The sequence below is a fragment of the Pinus tabuliformis genome, chromosome Q, assembly GCF_031772625.1.
Source record: "Pinus tabuliformis cultivar Carrire ecotype Pingquan chromosome Q, CPIR1, whole genome shotgun sequence".
NCBI classification, from domain to species: Eukaryota; Viridiplantae; Streptophyta; class Pinopsida; order Pinales; family Pinaceae; genus Pinus; species Pinus tabuliformis.
In genome coordinates, this window is record NC_142296.1 from 930302092 (window position 1) to 930326164 (window position 24073).

Consider the following 24073-nt stretch of genomic DNA (forward strand, 5'->3'; position numbering starts at 1 on the left):
AAATCCACTCCCTTAAGAACCTCAAAGCCAAAGGAATGATGATCAAGCTAGACTTGTCAAAATCATATGACTGTTTAAGCTAGACCTACCTTCAAAGTATCCTAAAATGCTTTGGCTTTTACCCCCGATTGAGAAATTGGATCTCTTCTTTCATATTGACCCTTGTGTTCTCTATCCTAATGAATGGAGCACCATCTGAGGCTTTCAACGCAACAAGAGGGCTAAGACAAGGAGACCCAATCTCCCCCTTTTTGTTCATTTTAGCAACTGAAGGTCTAGGAAGATATGTCAAAGAAAAAGTTCAAGCAGGACAATTTAAAGGTCTGTGCATGTGGGGAAACAATCTTCCTTTAACTCATCAACAATTTGTTGATGACATTATGATGTTATGTCAAGCTACTCTCAAGGAAGCAAGGTCCCTCTTGGCCATACTGCAAGATTTCACAAATGCCTCAGGAACTCAGATCAATAAAGATAAGTCTGATATCTTTTTCTTTAATACAACTTCTCAATCTCAAGCCTTCCTGGCAAGAGTAATGGGATTTCGAATAGGAACCCTACCATCGAAATACCTTGGGATTCTGTTAAGCCTTAACCCGCTCAGAGTGGCAAATTGGAAGGCTCTCCTGGACAAGATTCAAGGTCGCCTTCAAAACTGGACCTTATGAGCACTTAACATGGCTAGTAGAGTAATCCTCCTAATGGCGATGTTACGATCAATTCCTATCTACCAGATCTCAAGTCTAGCATTGCCAAAAAATGTTTGAAATGATATGAAAAATATCTTTAAGAAATTCTTGTGGCAAGGGCCACAAACAATAAAGAAATGGGCTCTTATTTCCTGGAACTAGCTAACAAAGCCAAGAAAAGCAGGGGGTCTAGGCCTTCGAGACCCATACACTCTGAACCAGGTTATAGGGGCCAAACTATGGTGGAGATGGATACAATGAGGTAATGAATTATTAAAAGAGATATGGGGAAGAAAATACGGAATTCCTAGGGCGACCGAAGGAAGATTGAGAACCCAGGAAATACAAAGGGATCGGCTATATGGAACCTAGTAGCAGAAAATAGAGAATTGATAAGAAACCACAACTTCTGGGAGATCAGGGGAGGGGATAGGGCCAGGTTCTAGCAACATTCCTGGTAGCAGAGGGAAAAAATATTCAATAGGTAGGACCTAGCGAAAATATTCTTAAACACAAACCGACCAACAAATCAGATGATGAATAAATTCTGGGAAGTAGGATTAATATGGAGAAAATGGAAGAGGAGACAACGAGGGCCAGATGCACCAGACTATCTCCAATGGGAAAACTATGATAAAGAGGTGGACTCCATAAGAATAACGATAACAGAGCGAACAAATATTATAAGGTGTGGATACAAAATTAAAGGAATGTTTACTATACAAGAAGGATGATACCTAAAAGCAGAACATCAACAACAACAAGGGTTACCCATATGGGAACAAATATGGAAGGATCAACTATGGCTGAAAGTAGCTTTCTTCCTATGGGTGGTCCTCCATGGTCGCGCCCTAACATGGGACCAACTACATAAAATAGGGATGCAGGGGCCATCGGTTTGTTGCACATGCGAAGGACAAATGGAAAAAATGGAGCATCTACTAAATGCCTGCATACATAGAAATGCCCTATGGAAGAATCATGAAATTATCTTTGGAAACTTGGACAATGATTGCTCAAGCACAAAAACAACAATGGAAAATTGGAGGAAGAAAATCTACTAGATTCCCATCCTTAACTGAGCCTGGAACATCTCCTTAGGATTTCTCCCATGGGCGGTGTGGAAAGAGAGAAACCAAAGAATCTTCAAATATGAAAAAAAGAAAGCAACGGAGGCGTGGAAGCTGATAATAATGAATATCGATGAAACTATTTTGGCCAAGAAATGGTACTTAGAAGATTGGGAAACAACACCACATGAGTGCTGAATAATGGAGATGCTAAATCTAAATCCACAAATGATAATGCCTAAGTCCTGGAAATTGAAACCTACACCCGTGCAATCCCTATCATACTTTGATTTCCCTCCTGAGGATTTCATAAAACTAAACTTTGACGGAGCTATCAAAGGAAATCCGGGAGAAGCGGGACTAGGAGGAGTGTTTAGAGATCACCAGGGCCAAACAATAAGGCTGTTTTCAATGGATTGTGGAATAACGAGAAACAATGAAGTAGAATTCAACACACTCAAACAGCGACTAGAAATCGCTCGAAGGGAAAGATATTAGAAGATGGTGGTGGAAGGGGATTCCACATTGGTGATTGACACAGTGAAAAAAAATCTAGGAGGGAACCCAATGGGAAAAAATAAGCAAGAGCTAGAGAACGGCTAGATTAGTTCAGGAAATAAGAATCTTGGTACAAGGGATATAATACTTCATCTCGACACTTGTCCTTCGATCGGGGAACGTGGCCGTGGATTTTTTAGCAAACTGGGGATGTGGCAAACTGGGAAGCAACTTGGACATCCCAGGGAACGAGATAAATCAAACCAAAGGAATGAACATTCTTAGGGAGATCCTGGGAAAAGATAGGGAAGGAGGAAAAAACACCTGATCGGGTGTGAAGGGACCCTAGATCCAGATGGAATACAGTTATGACAGAAGGAATAATGAAGAGGGTACGTGGGCGGCCCATTCAAGGACCCAACACAAAGGAGGTGGAAGAAGCCGAGAAAAGGAGGCAAGCAGAGTATGCCTCGGGAACGAAAATGGGTAGGTGGGTGAACATGCAAGAAAAAAAGGTGGCGAGAGAGTAGGGTGAATGCATGCGAAGTGTGAGAGGAGAATAAGAGCCAAGCGTTGCGAGTGGTAGCCGAGAGGAGAGTAAGAGAAGGGGTGGTCACCAGCATCAGGATTCAACTTGCTTCAACCTAAAACGAAACTGGTATGTAAACCAAACTTCCCTAAGCCTAGATTTGGCACCAATGTCGCAAAATTGGAGGAAAGTATAGCATAAAAGGAGGGTGGTGTCGAAAGTAATTGGAAAATGTTGGTCCTGTCTTAAGATGTTGATGTCTGGTTTCTTAATTGTTGAAAGAAATGGAAAAATATGTGAATTTGGGTTCAATTATCTGTTGTTAATGTCTGGACATGAATTGACTGCATTTCATGAAAGGCGGGGGGGGGGAATGGGATCTGCAGAGGGTTTGGAGGGTCTCTCGCACCCAGGGGAAAGAAATTGATAACTGTCATAGGGAAATTCTGCAGTTTGGGATTGAGAAGAGGCTATGACTCCTCTGTCAGCCTGCGGGGGTCTAGTAGTTTCCAGAATCAGTGGGGGGTGAGAGGGGGGAATGGGAAATATAAGACAGGCCCTGGGAGGTTAGTCTGGCTACTGGGGGGCTGCCAAACCCCAAGGGGAAGGAAAGAGATTCAGGGGAATAGGAATGGGGGGAATTTAGACCAGGGGGACTCTGCATGGCCGGGGGGAAATCCATTCTCAATGACCCTGAGTTGAGATGGACTGCAAGGGTGGGCCAAAACCTGAAAAGATAAGAGGGAGGGGTTGGTGCATATCAAGTCTAGAGGGTCTGCCCTGGTGGCGGAATCAGAGCCAAAACCCTGCTTTCCCGATGTTGGAATCCCAAATCCTTGCCGGCCAGCTCCTAAGAGTGGAGAGGGACCACTACGGGGATCCCAATTGATGGTATCCAAGGGGGGCTTAGAGCTGAGGAGAGAAGTGATAACCCTGTTGTTGTTGAGAATTGGGGGCAACCGAGATGCCAAGAAGCAAAGTGGCAATTTGGAATGCTATAAAGCATAATGATAAGGAAAAAAAGAATGTTATGAAATAAATTCATATTGGTTTTAATGTATGCAATTATGTTAACATTACAGGTTTAATTAACTCCTATACTCTTCAGTCCCTGACGCTCCAACATTAGGAACAGGTAAAAACACGAGAGGGGTGGGGACTGAAGGAATTGTTAAAGGAAAATATGGTGAAAGAAGAAGCGGGACAGGGAAGAAAAGGAGGTGGGCGAGTAGGTAATCAGTTAGAGAAGAAAATGAAGGGTCTGATGGCTTCAGCGAGAAAAACCCAAAGAAAAAGGGGAAGAAAAACAAGCGAGGAAAGTATGCAGAACTTACTACATACTTACCATGCAGGTACCCCAACACATGTAAAAGTAGTAATAGTGACGTGGGAGACAAAGTTAAATGCCAAGGCGGAAAATGAAGAACTTCCAATGGAAGACTTGGAGCCATTACTTATTGACCTGAGACATATTAGAGGCTGCCAAACACTGTTGAGACAGACCATCTAGCAGTACTGAGTCATGAAGAATTCGTTGGCAAGGGCAATGTCATATAGGGAAAAATAAGAACCAGAGTAAGTAAGGCAAGAGGAACCAAGTTTAAAGGACATTTAGAAGGAAATCCAGGTTGTACAGGTACAACAATATCACCAGAACCTTTGTTTTGGTAAAATGGAAAAGCAACTCCAAACCTTGTTGCAGAATGAAGTGCCCGGGTCAAGTGCCAAGGACTCGGCCCTTGTCGAGTTTAATGACTGATTGAGACTAGTAAAAAGTTAATTTTGTTATTATGATGGATAATATTTACTTTACAAGTCAAAGCATTAAGTATATAGTAGATACAGTCGAAAACTTAGCATGGATGAGAAAGATCAAACTGTTTAAATTTTGGACAGCTTTTGATGCTGATCGGTGGCCAACAGACCTGGTTTCCTTCGGGCAGGTTGAGGCCACCAAATATATTTTGTTACCTGCTTATAGATAATTAATAGAAAAGGGAAGTACTACCAAGCTTACACAAAAAAACATATTAAAGAGTCATAAGTAAACTCTTACTTTCTTAAGGTCTAACTACCCTTATTCTTCATCACCATCATTGAATATTTGTATGGTTAATAATAATATTAATATAATTAAATATAATATAAATATAAATATTATATTATATTATATTATATTATGATTAATAATTATTATTATTATAATATTCATATTAATATTATATTAGGTTAATAATAAAATATAATATTAATATTAAAGCCTACAAAAACCTATTACCATTATAAAATTGTAACGTCCCCACACAAAACAATTCATTTATCTAACTAATCCTTCTTTACTAATCTATCTAGTCAATCCTTAATAACTAATGAATTATCTAATCAATCCTTAATAACTAATGAATTATTAATTGTGGCCCCTATGTTAATAATAAAATAAAATATAATATAATATTAATATTAAATCCTAGAAAAACTTATTACCATTATAAAATTGTAACGTCCCCACACAAAAAAAATTCATTTATCTAACTAATCCTTCTTTACTCATCTATCTAATCAATCCTTACTTACTAATGAATTATTAACTGTGGCCCCTTTCCACGTAAACATTACATAACATGGTATATATCATGGTATTTAGTTTGGACAACCTTGTATTATTTTATATAAAGTAAGGATTTATGTTAGCATACATCATGTCTATGTTCATAAAGTTAACATAAGGGTTTTGATTAGCATATCAATCAATCTCTAATTGCGTTATCTAGGCAATGAAATATGGTGGATGGTGGGTTGTTAACTCACTTCTTACAAACCCTCAAGAACTCGCTCCTCCTCACACCACTCGACATTTGCACATCTTGGGATATTGGAAAGATCCACGGTAGAGCAGGACTTTGGGATTGTTGTTGAATCAACAGTCAGGATACATGGTGAATGTTTGAATGGTGGAGATGTGGGGTAGAGTGTTAAAGGGTAACCACCCTCCCCTCACAGGCCATTGAAACCCTCATTCTCACCCTCTACTGCCTCTGAACATTGCTTTTCATGTTATAAAAGGTTTGGTAGTTTCCCTGTACGATTTCACTCCCATGTCACTCCATCTTACCTCTACAACTCGTATCTTCGGAGAGTAATGCGATCTTGTCCATAGAAACTCACTGCAAACCCTTATCCATCAGTAAGCTCCATTTCTCTTTGTTCCTTTTCGCATTCCTGCACAGGTTGGAACATTTGTTCTCTCTGAGGTGTAACACCATGGATTTTATTTGAAAAAGCAGGGAAAAATATTGGTGTTTTCCTGATAGCGAGCTTTCATCCGTCCGCATGGCCCATCTTTTGCCCACGACAGTTTATACAGGTGGGGTCTTTGCCATAACAACGTTATCATTTTCTCTTTTTACAATCAAGTTTCTTTTATTTAACCAACTTGATGCTTCTTTGTGTAGGTGGAGTTTTCCTACCGGTAACAGTTCGCTGAGATGCGTACGAACTGGTTGCTACCCCAACACTCTGCCCTGCGCTTCGCAGACTCCCATGTGCAGTTATTCTCGAGACTTCCTGATGAGGGTTTTCGAATTAGGGTTTCTATTTTGTTTTATAAAACTCCTGTAAGGTTATTTAGACTTAATAAGAGAGACCGGTGTATGTAAAAAAGGTATTTAGCTGTTAATGGAAGTCCGTCAATCTTGTTTCCAGGTTTCTGGGTTTAAAAGTATTTCTTTGTGAATGGAAGTCCGACAATCTTGTTCCAGGTTTATGAGTCATAAAATAGCCTTATAAGGTCTGCTTTCGTCTACTGGAATTATGTAAATTTATTCCTATGTCTCAGACTCTTTAGACGAACCATTATCATCCTTTATTCTGCATTTTCATCTATTGTGGGAAGTAGTGTCGGCCCTGGCCGTAGTCTCTTTTTTAGATTGTTTAATTGCAAACATCACTGTTGTGTTTCTCTTTTTGATTAGATGGTTTGTACTCAGAAATATGGTTATTCGAAAAGGAGCGTTGTGTCTCTTTGTTCACCTTTTGTTTATGTTATTGTCTTAATTACATTTTCTTTATGATAACTCATTTATGGCTGTACACATACAATATACGTTCTTACAGAAGGTTCATAAACCCCTCGGTTCTTCAACTACTGCACCCAAGCACAGTTTTCTGGTTTATACATGTTCCTGTAAAGATTAGTATTCTTTATTATATTCCTATGGGAATAGGGAATGTTCCACAGATGTTGTTCAACAAACGGCTTGGAACTAACCCAAACCCTGACAGAGTGTAATAGCTCTTTTGCTGTTAACTTCTTTAATATATATATTGTGTTACACATATTAGCATTCCAAATTCTATGACACATCATGCATAATTTCTTTACCAAGTTTAACGCTGTCATGCACGTTATTTTCATCAATAATATCATGTTATTGATTCTTGTAGAAAACACCACAGTCATGTTTTTTGTCCATAATATCCTGCTGCTAATTTCTACAAAAAATAACAGTCATGTATTTTTATTCATAATGTCTTGTTGTTAATTCTTATAGAAAATAACAGTCATGTCAATTCCTATGGTAAATTAGCACAAAGTTTCTATGTTCTTATATAAATTCCATTGTTCTTAAATTTATTAGTAGAAGTAACGAATTATAAACACTTATCTGTTCTCGAAGTGGTCCACCACAAGATTATGGAAAGGAGAATGCTCCTCCCAACCACGAGAACCATATTCACACCTTGTACTCCTCCCGAGCTAATTTCGTGCTCAAAACAATGAAAATGACTTGTATCTTGACCACTTGGTCCCAACAAACTTCGGTCTCAGACAATTTATTGAGTTCCACTGGCTACCCAGCTGGAGAACCCAAATCTGGTTTGCTTTTTCATGTCTTGTCATACTCTGCAAAACAAAAATAACAATGTCCTCTTCTTTTCCTCTCCTTGCCTCAGGTTCCCCGATACCCTCTTGGCCTCTTGGGATTACCTTTCCCTAGAGAGAGGAATCAGACAACTAACTGCCAACCCTTAACTATCTTATTTGTTTCAGCATGAGAATCTTGTCTCACATCCATCCACTCTGTAATCTTGTAGGAAACCCTTCCTAAACATTTCTCAAAAAAAACATTTATTTATTTATATACATAAAATTCATAATTTCTAATGAGTCTTCTATTGCAATAAAGAAAATAATACTATGAATTATCCCTGCAACCGAGGGATGTCACATCTTCTTCCCCTCAAGCGGAACACCATCCTCGGTGTTTATTTGCCTTTGGAACAGGCTTGGATAAGCTTCCTGCATAACTTGTTCATCCTCCTAGGTGGCCTCTTTCGGGCTGAAGTGCTACCATTGCACCTTAACCTGGGGGATAACTCGTTTATGCAATATCTCTCCGATCAAGAATACACAAGGGTTTTACCATGAACTCCCAGTCCGGTTCGACCTGCATTCAAACACATTCATGGTCAAATCTATAATGCATTGCTAAAGAGAGAAACAATAAATTTTCTTTTGTTACACTACCTGAACATCTTGCCACTGAATTATGTGTCTAGGATCATGTATGTATTTTTTTAGTATGGAGACATGGAATACATTATGAACACGAATATGGCTAGGTAGATCTAATTGATATGCTACTGGACCAACTCTTGTAATAACCTGAAAGGGACCACCGAATCGTGGGGATAGTTTAGAACAATCATTCCACCTTAAGGTACTTCACATGGGCTTCACTCTTAAATATACATGATACCCCACTTGAAACTCCCGATATGATCTTCATTGATCAACATAATTTTTCTATTGATCCTGGGCAACTTTTAAATTGGATTGTACTTCCTTCACTGTAGCTTCCATGTCCTTAAGCATGTCAAGGCCTAACATTAGTTTATCCTCCTCACTATTACAATTGATTAGTACTCGACACTTCCTCCCATACAACACTTTGAATGCACTCCATTTCAATGATGCGTGGTAAGCATTATTGTACGAAAATTCCATTAAGTGTATGTATTCCTCTCATTTCGTGGGTCGCTGCATTACATACTTTCTAAGCATATCCTCCAACACCTGGTTTACCCACTTAGTTTGTGTATCTGTTTGCGGATGGTACGCAACATTGAATTGTACCTGTGTCCCTGAGCCAGTGAACAGGGCCTTCCAAAAAGCGGAGGTAAACTTCACATCTCTGTCTGAGATAAGCATCTTGGGAATTATGTGAATTCTAAAAATTTCTCTCATGAATATGTCAGTGATTTGGACAACCTTATAAATTGATTGGACAAGAATAAAATGAGCAAACTTTGCTCAACTTGTGTACTACCACCATTATGAAGTCATTTTTTTTTCGGCACTCCAATAATAAAGTCTAAGGTCACAATCTCCCATTTCCATTCCGAAATGGGTAGATGATGAAGCATGCTAGCTGAATGTTGATGTTCCGCTTTCACTTGCTGGCATTCTAAACATTATGACAGATATTGGATTATTTCTGCCTTCATACCTGGCTAGAAGTAGTCTTTCCTTAATGTTGTGATTAATTTTTGATTTCCACAGTGTGCAGTATATGGATTTCTGTTATATTCGTCCAAAACAAATCGCTTTATAGCTTATTCAGTATGTAAATACGATTTCTGTATATCAACATCCCTTCAGTATTAACATCATAGCGTAACTTCTTTTCAACGTTGTCCCATTGCTTTGTCTACTGTCGTAAAAATTGGTACTCCATATCTTTTAGAGCAACTTCTTTTATCTAGTCTTAAAAGTCAAATTTTATTCTACTAAACGAAATTTCATAGATACAGTTCAACCTTCGACTCAAGTCATCAACTACCCGTTTTTCCTTTCCCTTCAGATGCTTAATGTTGAAATCAAATTCTCTTAGAAATGCGGTACATCACGCTTGATGGGCATTTAATTTTGGTTGACAAAAGAAGTTTTGAAAGTTGCTATGATCTGTCATAATAATAAACTTCTTTCCCAACAAATAATGCTGCCAAATTTTCAGTGCATGAACTATTGCGGTGAGCTCTAAATCATAGGCTGAGTAGTGTTGTTCGTGCTCCTTCAATTTATGTGTCTCATATGCCAAAACACTACCATCCTACATTAGTACACCTCTGATTCCAATTTGGCATGCATCAATACAAACTAGGAACTCCTTGCTCAGATCTGTTATCCTGAGAATTGGTGTTGTAGTTAATAGGTGCCTTAGTTGTTCAAAGATTTGTTGGCAGTCCTCAGTCCACTTCAAAACTTTCTCCTTTTTCTGCAAAGATGTTAGGGGGTAGACCACCTTAGAAAATCCCTTTATAAAGCGGTGGTAATACCTAGCCAATCCTAAGAAAGAACGGACATCCACTACATTCTTTGGAACAAGCCACTCTATGATTGTTTTAATTTTCTCCGGGTCGACTTTTATACCTTCTTGTGTAATTATATGCGGTAGATATTGTATCTCTTCCTTATAGAATTCACATTTACAATATTTCACATACAACTGATGTTATCTGAAGGTCTACAACACAATTTGTAAGTACCGAGGATGCTCTTCTAAGATTTTAGAGTAAATTAAAATATCATTGATAAAAATCAATACAAATTTATCAATATATGGATGAAATATCCCATTCATGAGACTCATGAATGTAGTTGGGGCATTAGTCAGCCCGAAGGGAAGAACTACAAACTCATAATGCCCATAGCCAGGTACTGAATGCAGTCTTGCCTATATCCTCCTCCTTTATTTTGATTTGATAGTATCCTGATCTTAAATCAATTTTTGAGAATACTTTGGTGCCCTTGACTTGATTGAAAAGATCGTCAATTCTGGGCAGTGGATATTTATTTTTGAGAGTTAGTTTATTTAATTGTCGATAGACAATGCACGGTCTTAGGGTGCCATCTTTCTTTTTAACAAACAACATCGGAGCTCCCCATGGGCATACATTGAGGCATATGTAGTTTTTTTCTAAAAATTCTTGAAGTTGTATTTTTAGTTCTATGAGCTCGGGTATACTCATTCTATAAGGTGCTTTTGAACCCAGAGCAGCCCCTGGAACTAACTCAATGGTGAAATCTATATCCTTTTTGGTGGTAACCCCGATATTTCCTCAGGAAACACATCTATAAATTCTTGGATTATCGGCAGGTCCTTTGGTTCAACAATTACCCAGTAAGCTTTAGCATAGCCCACTTGCACTGCATAGATACAACAACCTTTCCGCAAACATTTTCCCAGCTGAGAGGCAATAATTGGCCTCAGTTGCACAGGTCTTTTAATTCCCTGAACCTCACTTCTAATGCATGCCTCATTCAAATAAATAACAATATTTTCTTTGCAATTTACCAAACACCCAATCCATCCCTATTAGGATATTGTAAGATCCCAAAGGCAAGGCATTCAAGTTCACCTTAATGGTTTGGTCTGCTAATTCAATAGAGAAATATTCCACCTTAGCCCCTACTCGTCTCTTGGCTCCTGTGGCTAGTTGAACTAGCCAAGGGTTTTTAAATTTCCGAGTTTGTAATTGACACAATTCTACTATTCTAGGACTTATGTAACTTAAACTAGCGCCAAGATCTATCAAAATTGAAACAATATGCTTAGACATTTTACCTTCTATTTTGATCATGCTGGGATGATAATCTGCCTGACGATCTTCCAACGTCGCATTAATTTTCGGTATAGTTCTTGCTACATCGTCCACTATTGAAGCCTCCTTTAGGTTTTCTATTGGTTCCATTCTCCCATAATGATGACAATTCTTAATGTAGCGCGGTTCTCCACAACCCCCACATTGAAGGGGTGGTTTCTTTCCCTGACTAAGCTCAAACTTCATAGATGGTTCCACTGGTCTAGTCTCATTTGTAGATCGAAATTTCTGTTGAATTTTCTCCGTATTTTTTCCCTGCTGTCCCCTAAAAGTGTTTTTAGGATTAATTTCTCTATTATTCCTATTGTTATGTGCAATTTTTTGTCCCTTTTTTTACCGGTCCAGCCTCTCTTATTATCCTTTTTCTGCATCCGCTGATAGCAGATTCACGCTTTCCTTACAACGTCATCCATAGTTTTAGGATAATCAAACTCAATTTGTTCTTTCATATGCATTGGAAAAATGCTAACAAACCTTTGCACTTCAGTTTTTTCCTCTCATAAATATGGTACATATCGTAGTAAAGAGGTAAATTTGGTCACATATTCATCCATAGTCATCTGCCCCAACCTTAATTCTTTATCTTTATCATCATAAAACCATTCTGTCAGGTATTTATTCCTGAAATATTTTTGGAATGTTTCCCAAGTAATCGATTTCTCATCAACATCGTGCACCGCTTTTATTTCCTCCCACCACAGGGTAGCCTTTCCTCGTAACTAATAAACAACTAGCTAAGCCTTTAAATTTTCATCATAATGATAGATTTGAAAGTACTTGGGTGATATTTATTAACCAAGACTTGACTAATTCCTTAGTCTCACCATCATAACTTGGAGGTTGGATCTTCTTGAATTCACCTTACAATTTCACTTTCCTTTTCTTTGTATTTTTGTGTCTGTCACTATTTGATGTGTCTCCAAACTCTTTTCCTTGCATCTGAATTCCTTCTGGTATAGTGTCCTCTCTCATTCTGTGAGATTCTTCTCAATTACCATTAACAAAACTTTGTTTCGAATTTTGATGGTTCTATCTATCTGTGAAGCTCTTCATAATGTGTTCTTGCTCACATACCAAACATTCATTTTCAGTTCGAAGGGTTGCCATTTCCAAATGGAGTTGCTTAATTGTTTCCATCATTGCGACAATCATGTTACGAGATTCATTCTCCAATTGAATCTATAGCTCAAGGTTAGCTCCTTCTACCTGTATTGAATCACACTCAATGTTGGATCTCGCTGATGGTGTGGAAGTAGATCCACCTCTTCTCCTCATAGTGATCTTCCTTTCTCTGTCTCTGTGAACACACACAACACAATTTTGTTGTATCCAATTAGGTCCTCAATGTAGAACCTAACTCTGATACCACCTATAACGTCCCCACATAACAAATTTCCATTTATTTAATTAATCCTTATTTACTTATCCATCTAATTAGTCCTTACTTACTGATGAATTATTAACTGTGGCCCCTTTCCACGTATACATTATATAACATGGTCTATAGCATGGTATTTAGTTTGGAAAACGTTGTATTATTTAATATAAGGTAAGGATTTATGTTAGCATACATCATGTCTTTGTTCATAAAGTTAACATAAGGGTTTTGATTCACAAATCGATCAATCTCTAATCGCATTATCTGTGAAATGAACTATGGTGGATGGTGGGTTGTTAACCTAGTTCTTACGAACCCTCCAGAACTCGCTTCTCCTCGCACCACGCGACATTTGCACGTCTTGGGATCGTGAAAAGATCCACAATAGAGCAGGACTTTGGGATTGTTGTCGAATTGACGGTCGGGATACATGGTGAATGTTTGGATGGTGGAGATGCGGGGTAGGGTGTTAAAGGGTAACCACCCTCCCCTTGCAGGGCATCCTCACCCTCATCCTCACCCTCTAATGCCTCTGAATGTTGCTTTGCAAGTTCTCAAAGGTTTGGGAGTTTTCCCTCACGATTTCACTCCCATGTCACTCCATCTTACCTCTACATCTCGTATCTTCGAGAGTAATGCGATGACATCCATATCAACTCACCGCAAACCCTTATCCATCGGTAATATGCATTTCTCTTTGTTCTTTTTCGCATTCCTGCACAGGTTGGAACATTTTTTCTCTCTGAGGTGTAACACCATGGATTTTATTTGACGGAGCAGGGAAAAATACTGGTGTTTTCTTGGCAACGAGCTTTCGTTCATCCGCATAGCCCATATTTCGCCCACGATGTACAAAGGTTTGGGAGTTTTCCCTCACGATTTCACTCCCATGTCACTCCATCTTACCTCTACATCTTGTATCTTCGAGAGTAATGCGATGACATCCATATCAACTCACCGCAAACCCTTATCCATATCAACTCACCGCAAACAGGAAATCAACTTAGAGTTTCTCTGTTCTTATATAAATTCCATTGTTGTTAAATTTATTAGTAGAAGTACCAAATTATAAACACTTATCTATTCTCGAAGTGGTCCACCACAAGATTACGGGAAGGAGAATGCTCCTCCCAACCACGAGAAAGGAAATCACACAAAGTTTCTTTGTTCTTATATAAATTCCATTGTTCTTAAATTTATTAGTAGAAGTACCAAATTATAAACACTTATCTATTCTCGAAGTGGTCCACCACAAGATTACGGAAAGGAGAATGCTCCTCCTAACCTACGAGAACCAGACTCACACCTGGTACTCCCCCCAAGCCAATTTCGTGTTGAAAATAGTGAGACTAACTTGTCTCTTGACCACTTGGTCCCAACCAGCTTCGGTCTCAGAGAATTTATTGGGTTCCACTCACTACCCATCTCGAGAACTCAAATCTGGTTTGCTTCTTCATGTCCTGTCAGACTTGGCAAAACCAAAATAACAATGTCCTCTTCTTTTCCTCTCCCTGCCTCAAGTTCCTCAACAACCCTCTTGGCCTCTCGAGATTACCTTTCCCTAAAGAGAGGAATCCGACAGCTAACTTCCAACCCTTAACCCTTAACTGTCTTAACTATTTGAGCATGAAATCTTGTCAAACATCCATCCATTCCATAATCTTGTAGGCAAATCTTTCCTAAAACATTTCTCAAAAATATAGTTATTTATTTATATACATAACATTCATAATTTCCAATGAGTCTTTAACTACATTAAAAAATAACACTACAAACTATCCCCACAAGTGAGGGATGTCACAAAAACCCACTAAATTACATAATTTTTAAGTTATATGAATTTTCTTTTATGTTCCAGAAATGTTTTGAATGTGGGTGTTATACTTGTTAGTGCTGTAGAGTGTAGAAATATCTCTATAGATCAGCTAGCTCTGATACCATGTAGAATTTCCTGCAAATTCTATACAAATCTACCTTTGAGATCTATGTAGAAAATCTGACTATAGATTAACTCGATAATGCAATATACCAAAGCAAAATACTATAATCTACTTCTACTATCAAACTTGCGGAAGCTTAAAGATTGAGCTGAATCAGAGCTGAACACATATAACCAGAGGAAGAAGAATCAATGCACATGAACCACAGAAAATACTCTGGGGAAAGCCTCAGCTAAAAACCCCACTATCTGTATTATCATGCAGGGTGGAAATACATCAGAATTATAGAAAGCCTTAGCTATCACAACTAGCCAGCTCTCAGTACAATCCTCTTGGATGCTCACAGGCAATCAAAGCTTCTACAAGCCTTCTCCTCTACCCTCCAAGCTCCTATTTCCTTGCGCAGTTACCTCTAGGATGATCTCCTTCACCCAGTGTAACACTACTCTCACACATTGCTCTAACACACTGTCTGAACTGCGCAATCCTCAAGGAACCTTACCTTGAATGCATGCATGAGTTTCCTTTATAGGAGAAAACATGCAACTGATAGTACACAGTCCTTGACATTTAGCTCAACTGGGTCTTTCTTAGAATAGACACGCATGAGTTTCTAATGAGGGAATATTCAGTTATTTAGAGTACACTGATTGAGTGCATGCATGCATCAACTGACTGATAACTCACAATTAGTTCCTCAAATAGTTTGGAACTAATTTCACTGAAATTAACTCAATAAACTGAGTTAACTAATTACAACTCAAATATAACTCAATCTTATCTCCTTAATTAAGGGATAATCTCTTTAATTTAAGGGATAACTCTTGCATGACTTCAGAAAGACTTCTAACTTGAATTTCTTCAACTAATTAATCCATAATGAATTAATTAATTATTTTCAGAATTTCTACATGGTATTAGAGCTCGCTGATATATAGAGAAATTTCTACATGGTATCGGAGCAAGGTTTATCGGAGCTGTGAATAGTATACGGAGAAGAGAATTCGAAGTTTGAAGTTTGGGGTTGCAGGTGCAAATTTGGTAGGCTCCAATACCAAAAAAAAAAAAAAAAAAACTTCTAATACCATGTAGAAATTCTGCAAATTCTCTACAAATCTACCTCTGAGATCTATGTAGAAAATATGACTGTAGATTAAACCGATAATGCAATATAACCAAAGCAAAATACTATAATCTATTTCTACTATCAATTTTCTTTGTGGAATCTTAAAGATTTGAGCAAGATCGAGCTGAACACATTTAACCAGAAGAAGAAGAATCAATGTACATGAAACACAGAAAATACTTAGGGGAAAGCCTCAGCTAAAAACCCCACTATCTGTATTATTATACAAGGTGGAAATACATCATAATTATACAAAGCCTTAGCTCTCATAGCTAGTTAGCTCTCAGTACAATCCTCTTGGATGCTCACATGCAATCAAAGCTTCTCACAAGCCTTCTCCTCTGCCCTCCAAGCTCTTATTTCCTTGCGCATTTACCTCTGGGATGATCTCCTTCACCCAGTGTAACATTGCTCTAACACACTGTCAGAACTGCGCAATCCTCAAGGAACCCTTCCCTTGACTGCATGGATGAGTTTCCTTTATAGGAAAACACATGCCACTGATAGTAACATGTCCTTGACATTTAGTTTAACTGGGTCTTTCTCTGAACAAACATGCATGAGTTTCTGATGAGGGAATCTTCAGTTATCTGGAGTACACTAGTTGAGTACATGCATGCATCAACTCACTGATAACTCATAATTAGTTCCTCAAACAGTTTGGAACTAATTTAACTAGACTTAACACAATAAACTAAGCTAACTAATTACAACTCAAAAATAGTTATTCCCACACTACTAAGCAATATAACTAAAGCAAAAATACTATAATCTACTTCTACTATCAATTTGCGGAAGCTTAAAGATTGAGTTGAATCAGAGCTGAACACATATAACCAGAAGAAGAAGAATGAATGCACATGAACCACATAAAATACTCAGGGGAAAGCCTCAGCTAAAAACCCCACTATATGTATTATCATACAAGGTGGAAATATATTAGAATTATACAAAGCCTTAGCTGTCACAGCTAGTCAGCTCTCAGTACAATCCTCCTGAATGCTCACAGGCAATCAAAACTTCTCACAAGCCTTCTTCTCTACCCTCCAAGCTCTTATTTCTTTGCACAGTTACCTCTGGGATGATCTCCTTCACCCAGTGTAACACTGCTATCACACACTGCTCTAACACACTATCGGAACTGCACAATCCTCAAGGAACCTTACCTTGACTGCATGCATGAGTTTCTTTTATAGGAGAAAACATGCAACTGATAGTACACTGTCCTTAACATTTAGCTTAACTGGGTCTTTCTTAGAATAGACATGCATGAGTTTCTGATGAGGGAATATTCAGTTATCTCGAGTACACTGGTTGGATGCATGCATGCATCAACTGACTGATAACTCACAATTAGTTCCTCAAATAGTTTGGAACTAATTTAGCTGGACTTAACTGAGTAAACTGAGTTAACGAATTACAACTCAAATATAACTCAATCTTATCTCCTTAATTAAGGGATAATCTCCTTAATTTGAGGGATAACTCTTGCATGACTTCAAAAAGACTTCTAACTTGAATTTCTCCAGCTAATTAATCCATAATGAATTAATTAATTATTTCCAAGCAGTTGGTGAGACTAGATTCGAATTTAATTCACAATTTTAATTAAGGACAAACTAAAATTGAAATATTTTGGATTCTATTTTTATCATTTCTTGTTGCTATTTTCAACATAGAGATGGTTTTTTTCCCTTGATTACAAAATTTTGAGTTTGATCAAATTTAAAATGCATGCTTGATTTTAATTTTGATTATTAAGAGAACATACTTGTTAAAACATTTTTTTTCAATTTTTTTTTTTTTTTAATGATGATTTAAAGCCTGCAATATATATATATATATATATATATATATATATATATATATATATATTTCATTAGATTGTAAAGGATATTTCTTCCTAATGCATCATACATCTCTTCCATATGTAAAATCTCTCATTGAACTTCTAGTAAGAAAGCTTAACTTTACAAATGTTTTAACTTCCTTTAAAAATGTTTGCACTAAAACCAACTAAATAAGTTATACTAATTAATGTTAAATCCATAAAAATATAATTGTTTAAAATTTTATTTTTTTAAATGAGATTGTCAAAAACGCCTCTTCCTTAATTTGAAACATGAGAATTTGTTATTAAACTGTTTTTTTTCAAATATCATTTTCTTTATCATAGTTTCATACTTTGGAATAATAATAAATATTTTATTTTCATGAGATTGTAAAAGATAGTTCTTCCTAACTTAAAAGCATCAAACATTTCTTCTATCCAAACTGTAAAAACTAATATTTATAAATCTAATATTATTTATAATGAATAATGTTTTACTTATAAACATATACATAATAATTTGATATAATAGTGAATAATGTTTACTTCTAAACCTAACAATCTCGGTCTTCTGTTTTCCTCTAAAATCTAAAATTTGTAATTGGAAATTTGACATAGCCTATTGGTTTCTTTAGAAATAAAAAGAAGTTAAAAGAGAGCAAGATAAAGAATCATGCTAATCATAAATACAAATGGATATTATTATTGATTTCCAATTGATTTCCGAGTTTATTTTGAACCATTAATATTGCAGATTATACTGACTCATGAATAGGATAAAACAAAAAGGTTATTAATTGAGTTTAACTCAAGAAAAAGCTATAGCTCATGTTGAGTTTAACTCATGAAAAAGCTACAACTCATGTCATAATTCATAATGTTATATAAAATTTAATGGAAGAAAGATATAAGATAACACATCAGATAGATTGAATCATGTTTTTATGTTTTAAACTTGTTTTCTACCTTTTTACAAAATGGAGATGGATTTACTGTTAAAAAATTTGTGTGAATTTTCAAAATTTTGATCAAATTATTTTTTGAACTATTCTTATTCCATTAATTTTTTTGGTATGCATAAGTGGTTCTATGTAAGTCCAATAAATTTAAAGGCAGGAACACAACATGGTTAAAAAGTAGAACAAGGAAAAAGCCTCTTATGGTCTGACTTGCACAAATAATATCACTGCACTTTGAATTAATGATTGTAGTGGCCAGGGTCTTGTTTTTCTCTCAACAAGAAAGAGTTGAGATCAAAACATTGAAGAATCCTCTAATAGGGGCTCCATTATGTATATTATAAATTATTGATTTTGGTTCAATGGTATCTATATGGTTATTTAGATTTTTGGTTTTTAGCCAAAATTGTTTTTATTATTTTTATTTATTGGATACTTGACATATTTACATATTGACTAAAAAATTCCGGGCAATAATAATTTTTTCCATTTTACTTATTTATTTTTTATATAAAATTAATATAAAATAATGCTACTTAATATGAATATCAAAATATTTTATTTATAGTGATTTTTTTAACACCAAACATAAAAATATTTACACAAACTACACATTGTGTATATTTATTTTTGTTTTTTTAATTATAATAAATATTGTTTTTATTTTTTTGTATTACCAAATATATATATTTCTTTAAATATATGACAACTTGAAATTTAAAATAAAAAAATTACACCTCTTCTAGATTGTAAAATTTTCCTCTCTTTCTAAATTAATGCCACTCATAATGAGGAACTTTGAACACAAGATCTCATTGGTTAATGCCACTCATAATTAGGAACTTTGAACACAAGATCCCATGCCAATGAGAAGGTGCAAAACATCAATCCGAAGACAGGAATACCGCTATATATCCTGAGCACACAAAATCACAGAAAAGTATTTTAGTTTCAACCTACAAATAATATCTCACTAAACTTTATTCTACTTTATCACTAAGCTTGTAAGGTTAGGCCATATGCATACCCGTATCTCCCTCTATTTTCAGGAACCCCAGTTGAGTAGCCTGTGAAGTAGAGATACCGTAATAAAGAATACAAAACAGCCAAAATGGCGCAGACTATAGGGTGCTGCAAGCAATATCCAAAGCCAAAGCGGTAAGTTAGTGAAAATGCATATAATAATAAATAAAATCAACACGTTCTTAATCCTAGATTCTATAGCCATTAATATTCAAATCATATATGTTCCTTAAGAAAATATTGTGATATGTTAGATGTAGGAGCTGGATCTCATGTTCATGTCCCACGGGTTTTGGGGGAGCTAGAGGCTAGGGCATAGGCTATAAATTTGTATTCTTTGCACTCTGAAAGTAAGGAACTGTTTTGCTTCCATTTAATACAAGAATTAATTTCCTTCGCAATAAAGCAATGCAGTAATGTTATTTAAAATGGAAATTTTTACAATTTTATTAATGAAAATGATAATAGAAAAATTATCAACTTTTATAGATAGTTAAATTGCTGAGTTCTTGTTGCTCGCTAGGTTGTCATTTAGGCCTTTGGGGGTAGGTTTGACTAGATAACCCGGTGGATCTTATTACACATGGATGTAGCGGCCATTCAGTGACCATAAATCACAGTTGAAAAAAAACTTCTGGTGGATCTACCTGGATTATTACAGGTGGATGTAAAGGCTACTCAGTGACTGTAAACCACAATTGAAAAAAAAATGTCCTTCCAATAGAAACAAAACAGTGTCCTTCCAGTAAATCTGTTCAAATTATTACCCATGGATAACCACCACTCAATAACCATAAACCACAGTGAAAAAAAACAGAAAAAATATTGTAAATCCATAATCAACCCAACAAACTAAGTGTTCACAACCCCATTAATGGATATTGCAAACTTATTCTCATAGATGTGTAACTTAATTTGGATGGAAACTACATCCCACTTCCACAATCACTGGTCCAAAGATGAATCACCTATCCAGTCTCATCTCCTCGGAGAAAATAAAATACAACCCATTTCAAATAAAAAAAACACATTAACACAGTACCTGTAAGCCACCCAAAATGAGGAACAAAAGGAACACAGGCGTTCCCTCCAGAGTGTTCTGATGTCCTCGCTGTAACCAAACCATCAATAATTGATTAAACATAAAAAATACACCATTCAGGGTGATATTTTCCGTTATCTTTATCTTGATCGTAGATTCAGAGAATATAATTGAATTTGATAAATAGTGAGAAGTCCAAAAAAAAATTTAAGTTTAGCAAATATTTATTAAAAAAACAATAAATTACAAAGCTACCCAGACAAAAAAAAACCAAAGACACTGCAATTTTCAGGAATAGAGAGATATACAGGGTAATAAATTGGATGGGAACAACTTATCAGATTTGACAACAAAAGAATTGAATATTAAAAAACAAAACATGTCACCTGAATACAGTTGAACATGTTTGCATCCTTGGTCTCACTTTCAATGGCGTACAATTTCGGGTAAGGGACCTTATATCTGCAGAAGCGAAAAAAATACTTGCGGGCCAATTCATAAAAAATAAATGATCTACTTGTTTAAGCATACAATTAGCATATCTACTCTAACACTAGTCAATATTAATCCCTAAATTTTTTCTAGTTAAACCAAGTCTCGCATAATTATTAATTTACCTTTTTCTAGCCTGTCCGACCTTAAAGGCCATCCACGCAATGAGCATTCCATATGCCAAAGCAGCGAACACTACCCAGCCAAAAGCAGAAGGTAAGTCAACTGCCATTTTTATAGCTTCACCTACCAAACATAGCACGCACTGTCAGAGTAGCAGAAATACTCAACAAATCAGATCAGCCGTTTTGCTTCTGCCATGGCATTACAAGGCATGAGAGCTTTGAAGTAACTAGATTAAACCAAATTGGAAATTGAGAGTTAACCGAATTCAGAAAACCAGGAATTCTTCATATAGCTGTGCTTCTTGTGTGAGAGCCAAATTTAATAAAACTGAACAAGGATCTCACCCACTCCACCGATTTAGACTTCTATATCTTTTTTCCAGTACGAAAAAAGCTAGATTATTATTTATTTCAAAAAGAAATAACCGTACATCATCTGGTGGATAGTGATAATATAAAGGTGCAGCCCCGAAGGAAAGAGTTAATCAGCCATATATTGGGTATTTAATGCCCTCAGAGCAGCACGCGACTTAAGGCGATAACACGGGAGCGGGCAAATTCGGCATTAAATAATATTTGCCCGCTCCCGTGTTATCGGGCTAAGTTGCGAGCTGCTCTCAGGGCATTAAATACCCAATATATCGCTGGTTAGCTCTTTCCCAGCCCGAATAGGCCTGGTGGACAGTGATAACATAAAGGTGCAGCCCGAATAGGCAACGAAGCCAATGGAGTGAGATACAATATCAAAACTATAAACTCAAAACCTCATCGAAATATGCAAGAAATATGGAGACATAGAAAGTATCAACGAAAGTATGCAAGATCAGAAAATTCAAGAACAACGAGAAAAGAATAAACGAGATACTTGATACATAATACCAGAGTTGAAGAGGATTAAGTACCTGACAGAATAAAATCCTAAATTTGATACAATTCATCCCTCACCATTATACTTATCTTCCTTTTGTGAAGAAAGTCCTTTTTTTTACAAAGAATCAGCTTCTGTTTTTTGCTCTGTCAATATGGCTGATAGTATAGTCCTGTCGAGACTTCCATATCTATATCTGTTTTTTGCTCTGTCAATATGGCTGATAGTATAGTCCTGTCGAGACTTCCATATCTATATCTGTGCAACTGCTCTTCCTGTTTGGTTTACTCAGATTTCTTAGTGTCTGTCTCCAAGGCAAGTCTTATTGCACCTACAAATTGCCTTCAATATTTCCCATTTGTTATGGATCCTAAAGTTTATATTATGGTCTGATTGAATGACGTTGAAAAGAATTGAATCATTTCACATAACGCAATGGTGTCATTAATGGAATTTATTACATTAAATCATCACCTTTGGGATGACAACGGTAATGTAAAATATTATATATATATATATATAGATATTTTTGGTATTTTGTAATTGTTTGAAAGTAACAGAATTTGACTTTTGTATAATTCGTTGTAATCTGCGTACCAAAATATATAATTGTCCTTTTATTAATTTAACTGTTTTTAAAAGGATAAAAAACTTTAATTTATAAAGCTGCCATAATTATACGTATATTATAATTATACGTCATGCTAATTAATTATAATAATTATAATTCAAGTCATACTATGCCATCATAAATTATAGTAATTATAATTCATGCCCTACTGTGTCATCATAAATTAGAATGTCATCTACAACCTGCATTAAAAATGCGATGTAATTTCTTACGAAAGGCATACAGTTTCATTTATGGTATAGCATTTATGATATTATTATAAATTTGTATGTTTAGTTTTGCCTTTTATATAATTTGCAATAATTAATTATTTTTTTAAATAAAATATATTAATATTTTATAAATAAAATAAAATAAATAGTTAATAATTATTTTTTCTTTTAATTGGATTATAAAATAATTATATTAAAATTATGTATTTGGAAAAATACAACAATATATTGATTATTAAAAAGGATATTGTTTGCTACTAAGAATTAAGTAGAAGTAAGGTCTATTTTCATACAAAAACTAGAAAATTTTACAAACGACATTTGTAAAGTTTATTTTCCTACTTACATATATCCTCCCAATAACCTCCAAAATCTTAATACATTTGAAATGCATAGGTACTATTTGGGAGGAGGAGGGCATTCCTCACTACCTAAGTTTGTTTCCTCTTTAGGGGACATAAATACATTTAAGTTCAAAAAGCACGCATTAGTAGAAGTTACCAAATTTCCTAGAGAAGATCAACTTTGTTGAAGTTGATTGACATAAACTTCGAGTATAGAAATTTGGTGATAGAATTGCAACTACTCAAGAAATTTTAATCTAAATCAAGAGACACAATTCTACTCTACTGATCTGTGGAATTCAATTCACAATTTAGAACAACAATCTCAGACATGCAATAAGAAATAACACACATGCACAATATTTTTTCTAGGGGAACCCAACTGGGAAAAACTCCTCAAGCCTGTTTGCATTAATTAGATGAATAGAGATGTATTACAATTGCTTGTCCATATTGAGCACAACCTACAGGTGGATAACCTATCTCTCTGCTCAATTAGAAGCTCTGACCCAAACTTAGTCAAATTTTGCCTCAGCTTAAGCCTATGTTTCCTTGCGCAATTCCTATAGAATTAACCCCTATTTTTTAGGAATTTTCCTCCAATTGATTTTGCAATTCGCAAGGTTTTATCATCTGCCTAGATGCAACACCT

The 24073-nt window shown here is 36.0% G+C and overlaps 1 protein-coding gene and 1 long non-coding RNA gene across 2 annotated transcripts in view; one reads left to right on the top strand and one right to left on the bottom strand.

Moving 5' to 3' along the window:
* LOC149222513 (uncharacterized) overlaps positions 1-21483 on the bottom strand; it is a 70457-nt gene extending 48974 nt beyond the window's left edge. Inside the window, exons 1-3 of the mRNA XM_089385475.1 lie at positions 21367-21483; positions 21136-21211; positions 20750-20818 (exon numbers count right to left, since the gene is read on the bottom strand). Coding sequence (XP_089241601.1) covers positions 20750-20818; positions 21136-21211; positions 21367-21473 — 252 coding nt within the window. The 5' untranslated portion in view covers positions 21474-21483. The remainder of the gene's footprint in view (positions 1-20749; positions 20819-21135; positions 21212-21366) is intronic.
* On the top strand, positions 5581-6450 carry LOC149222514 (uncharacterized). The gene is made up of 3 exons (XR_016248899.1): positions 5581-5970; positions 6071-6150; positions 6239-6450. It is a non-coding gene; the product is annotated as an uncharacterized LOC149222514 (long non-coding RNA).
* Positions 21484-24073: the final 2590 nt, after the last annotated feature.